This window comes from Cebus imitator, unplaced genomic scaffold (assembly GCF_001604975.1).
Source record: "Cebus imitator isolate Cc_AM_T3 unplaced genomic scaffold, Cebus_imitator-1.0 Scaffold47, whole genome shotgun sequence".
NCBI lineage: Eukaryota > Metazoa > Chordata > Mammalia > Primates > Cebidae > Cebus > Cebus imitator.
This window is the reverse complement of record NW_016107362.1, coordinates 1,784,901-1,795,423: the sequence shown is the minus strand read 5'-3', so window position 1 is coordinate 1,795,423 and position 10,523 is coordinate 1,784,901. Positions and strand designations below refer to the sequence as shown.

Below are 10,523 nucleotides of genomic sequence, written 5' to 3'. Positions count from 1 at the left end.
AGGGTTTCCTCATGTTGGCCAGGATGGCCTTAATCTCTTGACCTCGTGATTTGCCTGCCTTGGCCCCAGAGTGCTGGGATTAGAGGCATGAGCCCGGCCTTGGCCTAGGTTTAAAAAAACATATTACTTACTCTTTTGTATTATATCCCATGGGACTTTTTTGCGTCCCCAAACAATATTTGTTGGCCAGTCTCTATTAAAGAGCCTGCATTAGATACATTACCTAACGGGGCTTCTGTTCTCCCTAGTATCAGTATATGTAACTTAAAAAAACAGTTACTGTCAGCTGCTGGTGTTAGGTATCTGAAATGCTGTATAGAAGGGGTCAGCAAACCATGCCCATGGGCCAAATTCCACCCACCTCCTATTTTTGTAAATAAAGTTTTCTCGAAACACTGCTGCATCCACTCATTTTCCTGTTATCTAAGGCTTCTTTTCTGCAGAGTTCAACAGTTGCCACAGACACTATATGCCTCACAAAGCATAAAATATTTACTATCTGGCTCTTTACAGAAAAAATTTGCCAAATACAGCTCTACAGGAAGAACAAAGTACACATGTGTACCAGTCTGGGAGTTCTTTAAGAAATTACCCCTCCCTCCCATGAGTGTAAATAGCCTTGATGGCACGTCTGAGAAATCAAATCTGATTTTCCTTCAGAGTTTCACATCTTTCTGGAGTGTGCAGTATCTTATAGTTCTTTTTAATTTTATATGACACACTTCTTTTGAAACATCTGATTTTTATTATTTTTTTCATTAAGGAAAGTTAAATTATATTTTCTTTGAAGACATTTCTGAAAGTTCTGTAGTATTTTCTGAGATCATGAAAAACAGTAGATTTACAAAACCAGCATTGGGAGGGGCTGCATTTGAGTACTGTCCGAGTGACGTGCAGCTGGCCGTTATGATGACTTGTGACCCAGGGGAGGGAGATGCTGAGTGGGCTAGCCTGAGCACCGGATTTTCCTTATAGACGAATTATCTTGTCTTCCTGCCTATCACCCCGCCCAGGCACTCAGCCACCGGCTGTTTTGGAACATTTAGGTTGGTGTCTTATTTATTTAAAAAATGATGGAAATGTTGATTGTTTTAATGTACATGTATCCTTAGTAGCATTTCTCAGTAGATACATTTTTCCTGAGCTTATTTAAATGGACCAACCTGCTTCTAGCTGATGCCTTTGCAAAAGCCTCCGGGTCATAACTCGACTGTCTTTTCTTTATGTAGGGTAATAAAGCCAGAGGCCTGCAAGAACACTCCACCAGTGTGGATCTGAATAGCTCCGTGTCGAGTACATTAAGTAACACCAGCAAAGTAAGCACATTTCTCTTTATACGACACCCTGAAGAAACCAACACATAGGTCCTGCTCATCTCCTATCTACATACGTCCAATCATAAAACATTTGGGGCTTCCAAATTTCTTGGCACAGGTGGAGGGCTGGTCATGCAAGTCTATCATAAAATAAAAGTTTCATGTAAAAGAGCAGTTGGTCATTCCATAAACCAAGAAACAAGATCACAATTTTAGACAACTAATGTCTAATTTGTTACAATACAGCCAGTGGATTTCTTTCTCAAGTGGATTTTCCAATCAAAAAATAATTAATGTTTGGAAAACCTCAAAGAGTGGATTTGTGAATTTAGAGGAGTGTATGAGACCAACATCATCCTGATACCAAAACCTGGCAGAGACACACCTAAAAAAGAAAATTTCAGGCCAGTATCCATGATGAACATTGATGTGAAAATCCTCAATAAAATACTGGCAAACCAAATCCAACAGCACATCAAAAGCTTATCCATCATGATCAAGTCAGCTTCATCCCTGGGATGCAAGGCTGGTTCAACATACTCAAATCTATAAATGTAATCTATCAATTTTTTCTTTTTTTAAAAAAAATTATTTTGGATTTAGGGGGTACATGTGCATGTTTATTACATGGGTATATTGCATACTGGTGGGGATTGGGCTTCTAGTGTACCCGTTACCCAAATAGTGAACATTGTACCCAATAGGTAATTTTTCAGCCTTCACACCGTGCCCTTTCATTCTCCCTGACTTTTGGGTAAATTAAATTTCTGAAACTTTATCCTGTAGCTGGCTCTGTGATTATAATGACACATTACTGTTTTATTTAAATAAGCAAGTATCTATGTCCTTCTTTTAATAACTTGGTTTCCAAACATTTAATCATATTTAAACCTGGTCAGTTCAACTTTATAACTACCGAAAAGTGGGTCTGGGTTTTGTGCTAGGGAGGCCAGCTTTCCCTTCTGCTCCCAGAGGCCTCTCTTGATGCAGTAGTGGTTGTTTGTGGAGGCCAGCTCCGTACCACAGGAATGATTGACAGTCTTCCACCATCCCTCCTAGACACATGGCTTTCAGAATTTTTCTAACCTACAGTAAGAAGCACATTTAACACTGTGATGTAGTTCACAAACACACATACCTACACATTCATACACAAAATCAGAAGTTCACAAAACAGTATTTACTGTGAACAACATACAATACATACTGATATTTTGCTCCATTTTATTTTTAAAATGCCAATGGCAGACTCAGTTGTACTACCTACTAACGTGTTAGAGGGCCCAGTTTGAGAAACCCTTCCTTAGATGACTACTTCTCAAATTTCAGGTGCCTGCATAATAGGGTTGTGGTTCAAGTGCATATTCTGGTTCAGCAGGCCTGGGGGGAGGCCTGAAATGCTGCATTTCTGACAAGCTCCATGGCAGTGCTGCTGTTCCTAGTCTGCAGACCCCCTCTGGGGAATAAGGACCTAGACAGCAGTCTCGTAAATGTGAATTTCTAAGTTAAAATCTAGTGGAACATAGCATCGTCCAGCTTCCATCTAATACATACTGATCTTATCCTGCAATTCATGCAACTGTGGAAAGGCTATTTGTTTATTTGTTGTATACAGTTGAACAACACACAAACCCTTTCATGTAGGAAGTTACCTAGGAAGAGAGAGATGACAGATGCACAAACAACCCCAACATAAGCAGAGTGTGGTAGGATCCCAAATGTCACAAATAAGAGACATGGGTATCTTAAATGTCAGGAGAACAAAGGGAAGAGAAGTTAGGTTTGGTCAGTGGAACCAGGGTAAACTTGAGGGGTAAGGGGGGCTGTGGTGTTTTTGGACTAAATTTTAGTATAGGTATTGTGCCTGTGGAAGTGAGCAAAGAAGAAGGCACTCCAGACAGACCAGTGTCAATAAAGATACCATGAAGAGATTCATGTCACTCAAGTGACTTTCCAGCAAGTCTGATTGCTTGCTTTTTATTTTTCTCCAAAATGCAGGTCTAGGAATATATACATATTCATTCTTCAGGACTCAATAGTTCTTAAGACTCTTTTAATTTAAGGATTTAAAAGTCTAAGATTTCAATTTCTAGAGTCATTCGAAGAGAGATGCAACTTTTCAGAAGCTGTTTGTGTGTATTGTATATGTTTACGTGTACTTCTTAACATCTTTCTTTTATTCCTCTTGAACTGAAAAACTGCTATAAAGATATTCTATTTGATGTAATTGCATCTGTTCTAACAAATTGATCACCTAGGAGTTACAAAGAAGCCAAAATAGCCTTGAAATTTTACAAATGAAAACGGCCCTTTCAGTTGTCAAATTAAGCTAAGGATTAGCTCTGTGATCTAATTTGGAGGGATAGTAATAAGAATTTAGATCAACAGGTTTGCATGATGGAGACTGTGTTCTGTGATGTTCAAGTATTGAGTCCTCAAGAATGAAAAACTTCAGTTATGAAAGTAATCAACATTTCATAATATGTTGGGATTTTTTTTCCTATTTCTTATAAAATTAAACATATATAACTTCTCCCTTTAATGAACAAATTTCATTTTTTTTTCAAATTAAAACCCTCAATATCTGTCTACCTAAAAGGCACTCAACTGTGTATCAAATGAACAGGTAGAACTCAGAGTCTCCAGTCCTCTATTAAATGCTTTCATTCCTGTTTATTCATGTTGATTTATTTTTTTCCCTTCCAACAATTTCAATGGGGCAAGCTGCTACAATTCCTCTTTTAAAATATTTTAAATATATAGAAATATACTGTATTGGCCACAAGCCACGTCCTGGGTGTGCAGTGCTAAACATCAGCTTACTTGAGTGGTAGTAGTTCATTCCCTTGATAAAGCATGCATTGTGAAGACAAACAAACTTAAAATACTGTCATGATTCTCAACAAATGTGTGAGTACTCATACCATAGATTTATTTATTCCCTAGTAAAACAGTAACTTAGGTTTGTATAACATTTGACAATATAAAAAGTACTTTTGGTTGTATTATCATGCTTTGTTCTTGAAACCCAGTGAGATAAATGTTTACCCTCTTACACATGAAGAAATTGAGGTACAGAAAGAAATGATTTCCCCTGAATTTCAGCAATAAATGCCTACAGAGTGATTTTTCTGTATTCTAAGAATGTTGATACAGTTCTAATCTCAAGATGACGAAGTTGAATCTCAACAGTAGATCAGATTCAGAGAGAGCCTTAAAATGTGGGTTTAACATGAGTGAACACGTGTGGCAAAGATAAAGAACTCAGTGAAGCAGTGGAGACAAGGTGTCCAGCACCCACACCCCTTAGAGGCTGTAGTAAACAGTCCTGTTTTGTAGAGGCAGGGCACTGTTCATGGCGTTGCCCAGGACGTTACAGATGGTGGCTCATGTCCTTCCGTCCTCTACTTGGGCACTTTCCCCATTTCTCCAGCCAGCCAGCAGCGTGTCCTTGAGGAGCAGGCATTTAATGGACCTTCATTTTCTTCTGCTTTTGGTGGTGGACTCTAGATGGCGTTATAATTAGAACACATACTTAGATATTGAAATGTTTGCCTGCACTGGAACTGTCGATGTATAAATCCCACAGATTCCCCATGGTGTGTCTTAATCTGCTGTGTGTTTGCTGCCAGGAGCCGTCTGTGTGTGAAAAGGAGGATTTGCCCATCTCTGAGAGCTCCTTCAGGCTCCTCGGCTCCTCAGAGGACCTGTCCAGTGACTCGGAGAGCCATCTCCCAGAAGAGCCAGCTCCGCTGTCGCCCCAGCAGGCCTTCAGGAGGCGAGCAAACACCCTGAGTCACTTCCCCATGGAATGCCAGGAGTCTCCACAACCGGCTCGGGGATCCCCAGGGGTTTCGCAAAGGAAACTTATGAGGTATCACTCAGTGAGCACAGAGACGCCTCATGAACGAAAGTAAGATTCGTTTAAATCTGTTGCATAAATAGCTGGGGCATATCTGGGACTAGCCAGGTATGTGCATCCCAGGTATGTTTATTGAGTGAGAGAAACTTGAGTCAGACTTTACTCTTGGCTCAAAGAGATAAGACGGGAAGCAGTGCCATGTTCGTTCCCAACTCAAGATGCTGCTGGTATGTATACAAGCAATGGGTACATGTATTGTCAGGAAGTGGAGAAAGTGAGCAAAAATGGTACCTAACATGTATAGCCATTACTCCTCAAACAAAGTAAGAGAAGTTGTTGACCTTGGAACTTTGCTGCGGTGAGCAAGAGGGCAGGCGGATGAGTCTCCCCTTCTGAAGCCCTGGAGCAGGGCTACAGTGGGAGGGAGAGGCTGTGATCCCTACAGGCAGAGCAGGAGAGGTATGCTGGCCTCATGGGGTGACAGGGGTACCTCGGGTTCTGGTCCTAGCTCTGCTGTGAACTAATTGTGACCTGGACAAATTTGTTAAAATTCTCTAACAAAATTGGAGTAGATGTCTTCTAAAATCTCTCACTGTAAGAATTCTAGATTCTTCTAACAAGATTTATTCAGTGGACTAGTTGGGCCCCCGTGACCAGTTAGAATCATCTGGTTATGGAGAAGGGTAATCAGAAGTTTCCCCTGTTGCTTCCAAGTGTCCCTTAGTGATTCATTTAATTCTGTGTGCCAGAGACTGTAAATGGACACAGAGTTATCTTGAAAAACAACTTTAAAAATTTTTTTAAATCCTTCCCCTGACAAATAGAAATCAGGGTCACACCTGTAGACAGTGGCTACCTTCCTCTGACTAGCAGCCGCAGAAGTCCCTGAGTGTTCCTGTAGTTCACACACGGATCGCTGAGAGTGTGAGTGGGTACGGCAGTGTTGGGAATGCTGTGAGTAGAGAAGCGGGAGAATTAACTGTCCTGGATGAGGGGGCAGAGCCGAGAGCTTTGTTTTCTATCAGTCGTTGGAAGGAGTTCTCGGTTCTTTGGAATTCAGCAGGATAGTGGTGATCCCCAAACCAGGGCACACGTCAGAAGGTACTGCTTAATAAACACGAGCTTTTCAAGACGCATCACTGGGTTGTAGCTGTGTACGTTTCTTGTGTTTCTTAACACCCTGTCTGTACACTGCTTCTGTTCTGCCTCACCACTGCCTGCCCACTCCTCTGTTTTTGGCATGTTCGGTGATCATTGAAGCATTCCCGCCTGGAGAGTCTTAGTTCCTTTGTGAAGTCTGCTGTTTCTCATAAGCCAGGGTTGGTAGGACTTCGTATCAGTACTTTTCCTTTCTCCCTGAAGAATGTAGGTTTATAATAGATGATGTCAGACATCTGTAATGAGACGGATGGGGGGATGCCTGTCTGTCTGCCTCTCTGGCATGGCCCATTCTGCTTTCTTTCCCTTTGTGGACTCTTTTCTGATTTATCTACAGGAAATAAGACATTGACATTCAGGACAGGATATTGTTCATTTTAAAGGGACGTGTATTTTTTAACGTTAGGATTTTTTTGCTTTAACATTTTTTTTCCTGTCGGTTCCTGAAAAAGAAAATAGAGAAAAAAAGTCTTATTGTTGCTGGGTGAAGCGGCTCACTCCTGTAATACCAGAGCTTTGGGAGGCTGAGGTAGGAGGTCACTTGAGGCCAAGAGTTCAAGGTTACAGTCAGCTACGATCGTGTGACTGCACTCCAGCCTGGATGACACAATGAGACCCATTTAAAAAGAAAAATATTGTTGGGAGCGTAAACACACAGGAAATGGTCCAGAATGGCCCTTGATATTCTTCTCTGTTTTTTACTGACAACTCCTTTTGCCATAGAGAGAGCAGAGATGAGGAAAAGGAGTGGAAGAAGCCCTCCACTCTGATAGTGTTATTGGAACAACAAGACCAAGGCAGTTGTGCTCCTTCTGTCTGTTTGCTCTGTGTCCCTGTCGGCGCCCCCTCTCCCGCTAACCCACCGTGCTTTCTCTGATTGCTGTTTAGTGTGGATCCTTCACCTGCGGGTGAGTCTAAGTGCCGCCCAGGTCAGTCTTCAGCTCCTGCTCCTCCACCTCGTCTTAATCCCTCTGCCTCCTCGCCAAACTTTTTTAAGTACCTAAAACATAATTCCAGTGGAGAACAAAGTGGGAATGCTGTGCCAAAGAGGTGAGCACACTCACGTGGCAAGTTCGGTGTTGTCTGTCTTGCTGGGGAGTTCACACTGACAAGGGTGTGCTGAATGGGGGGAGTGTCCACGCAGGAAGCAGAGCCACTGTCTGTGTGTGTGTGTGTGTGTGTGTGTGCGCGTCTGTCTGTATTTCGTCTTATTTTCAGCTGTCATTTGAACCAAGTTAATTTTACTATTGATTACTTAAAATTATTATGAAAACAGATCTTAATGGCACATTGGTTTGTGTTTGTTTTTGTTTTTGAGACAGAGTCTCACACTGCCCCGCAGGCTAGAGTACAGTGGTGCGATCTCGGCTCACTTTGGCCTCCGCCTCTCGGGTTCAAGCAGTTCTCCTTCTTCAGCTTCCTGAGGAGCTGGGACTACAGGCATGCACCACCATGCCTGGCTAATATTTGTATTTTTTTGTAGAGATGGGGGTCTCACCATGTTGGCCAGGCTGGTCTCAAACTCCTGACCTCAAGTAATCTGCCTGCCTCGATCTCCCAAAGTACTGGGATTACAGGTGTCAGCCACTGCATCCCACTGCAAATAGTTTTTTGTATACTTATTTTCAAATTTCCTTGCCCTGGTGGACACTTACATACATGTGTAAACACACATACACACATTAACATTTGTGTTTGATCATGTACACTGCAATTTGTGCCATATCAAAAACTTCCTGATTGATTTAGGAGTCATTTGGAAAATGGATTGATTTTCTTTTTTTTAGCAATTACTGATCTCGTTCATTTAAAATCAGATTTTATTGGTGAAAATGAAAGTTAAATCTCATTCGTAAACTACTTATAATTTCTTACCTAGTTTACTTTTCTTAGCATTAGAACAAAAATGTTTCTTTTATTTTGAAGTTTATATTTTGTACTTTGTGTTTTTATGTTTCTTTATCCTAAACTCTTTTTTCAACCAAACTCTTAGCATCTCCTACCGTAATGCCCTGCGGAAAAAACTTCATTCTTCTTCCTCTGTGCCAAATTTTCTAAAATTTCTGGCTCCTGTAGATGAAAATAACACCTCTGACTTTATGAACACAAAAAGGTAGGGCTTAATTTAGATAATATCACGCCTGGGTGTTATTAATGTTGAATATCATTAGATATACAAGGGTGTTTTAACTGTTCTTTTGCCATTAAATCATTTCAGCTAAATCTGTTGTGTCTTCTTTCTTATACCCTTTTCTTACTAAATGTAATTTTTAAAAAATGTACAACCAACCTGTTCTCCAGTTTTGATGAGGATTATTTTAAGTGTTGTTATCTTAAGAAAAGTCTTTGCCAAGTCTCTGAGACCCGTGTTCCTGGGTAGTGAGCATATAGCTGTCCCAAATCAGGTTTGTCCAATCTGTTCGGGATGTCTGATCTGTAAGTTGAGGGGATTGCTTAGTTACAGGTACATGACTTGGGTATAAATTAGAAGGGCCTTCTCAGTTTGTCCTGTGAATAGAAAAAAAAAATTATGATTGTGTTTATATATTGATAATTATATTTTGTAGTTTTAAAAATATACACATTAAAACGATCATCATCATCAAGTGACTGCATAGTTACTGTCTTGCTGGTTCTGTGTAATTAAATTGCAACTTTTTTCATTTTTTGTGGGAATCCTTGGAGACTCGGGCCAGTGCTGAGCAAATGATACTCCCATGTACAGAGTAGGGCAGAATGGGGACCCTTGGCATCACCCCCCCCTTTCCCCCTTTAGGCAGTTTCTTTTTTTTCAAACTGTCACCAAGAGAGGCCCAATTGGAAGCTATGATATGTGGAACATGTTTCTTAATCTCTATTATAATGGAAATCATTTAAGGGTATGTAATCTTTCTTTTCATGAAAAAAATCTTGTAAGAAAGCAGTTCTTTAGGAATGATGACCTACTATGAACTTGATATAACTTCTGTGATTATCTAATTGTTTATTTACACAAAGAGAGTTGATAATTTAGTGCTGTGTTTAAAAAAAGTTAAGCTGACAAAATCCCATTAATTCCACCCCACTAGTCATAAATCAATCATCTTATAATTTTAGGGACTTTGAATCCAAAGCAAACCATCTTGGTGATTCTGGTGGGACCCCCGTGAAGACCCGGCGGCATTCTTGGAGGCAGCAGATATTCCTCCGAGTAGCCACCCCGCAGAAGGCGTGCGATTCTCCCAGCAGATATGAAGGTAAGGCCTATACCTGAAATGAAACTTCAAGAGACTATGCAAACATCCAGCTCACAGAGGACCCTGGGAGCCCCATCATACTGGTAGGAGAGCAGAGAGCTGGCCTCTTCGGTGTTGGTAGGTCTGAGGCAGTCACAAAGGTAACTAGGGAGGGAATTTGGAGGTTACCCTGCATTTCTTAGGGAAGGAATTTGGAGCTCACTTGGGGTAACCCCTCCATAAACAGGAACCGAGCTCTGATGTTCCCAGTGATCACAGTGTTACCAGCAGTGAATCCACACAGGTCTGCAGCAACCTCACATCTTGCCTCCTAAGAAGAAAGAATTTGACCAAGGGACATAGGCAAAAGGAGAGACTGAGGCAAGTTTTAGAGCAGGAGTGAGAGGAAGTAAAGTACACTTGGAAGATGGTCAAGTGGGCAACTTGAGAGGTCAAGTGTGTGATTTGGCCTTTTGACCTGGGGTTTTATAGGTAGCATACTTCCGGGGTCTTGCGTTCCTTCTCCCCTGATTCTTCCTCTGGGGTGGGGTGTCCACATGTGCAGTGGCCTGCCAGCGCTCTGGAGGGGAGCATGCGCAGGGTGTTTACTGGCGTTGTACACATGCTCACCCAGCGTTCGGCAGGGGAGGATGCGCAGGGTGTTTACCGGCGTTGTACACAGGCTCACCCAGCGTTCGGCAGGGGAGTGTGTGCAGGGTGTTTACCAGCGTTGTACACATGCTCACCCAGCGTTCGGCAGGGGAGCGTGCGCAGGGTGTTTACCAGCGTTGTACACATGCTCACCCAGCGCTCGGCCGGGGAGGATGCGCAGGGTGTTTACCGGCGTTGTATACATGCTCACCCAGCGCTCGGCCGGGGAGGATGCGCAGGGTGTTTACCGGCGTTGTACACAGGCTCACCCAGCGCTCGGCAGGGGAACGTGCCGCAGGGTGTTTACCGGCGTTGTACACA

At 42.1% G+C, this 10,523-nt stretch overlaps 1 protein-coding gene across 1 annotated transcript in view; it reads left to right on the top strand.

The window, feature by feature from the left end:
- TBC1D1 (TBC1 domain family member 1) overlaps positions 1 to 10,523 on the top strand; it is a 241,899-nt gene that overhangs the window by 147,029 nt on the left and 84,347 nt on the right. Inside the window, exons 10-14 of the mRNA XM_017527240.2 lie at positions 1,230 to 1,316; positions 4,949 to 5,229; positions 7,225 to 7,386; positions 8,330 to 8,449; positions 9,433 to 9,572. Coding sequence (XP_017382729.1) covers positions 1,230 to 1,316; positions 4,949 to 5,229; positions 7,225 to 7,386; positions 8,330 to 8,449; positions 9,433 to 9,572 — 790 coding nt within the window. The remainder of the gene's footprint in view (positions 1 to 1,229; positions 1,317 to 4,948; positions 5,230 to 7,224; positions 7,387 to 8,329; positions 8,450 to 9,432; positions 9,573 to 10,523) is intronic.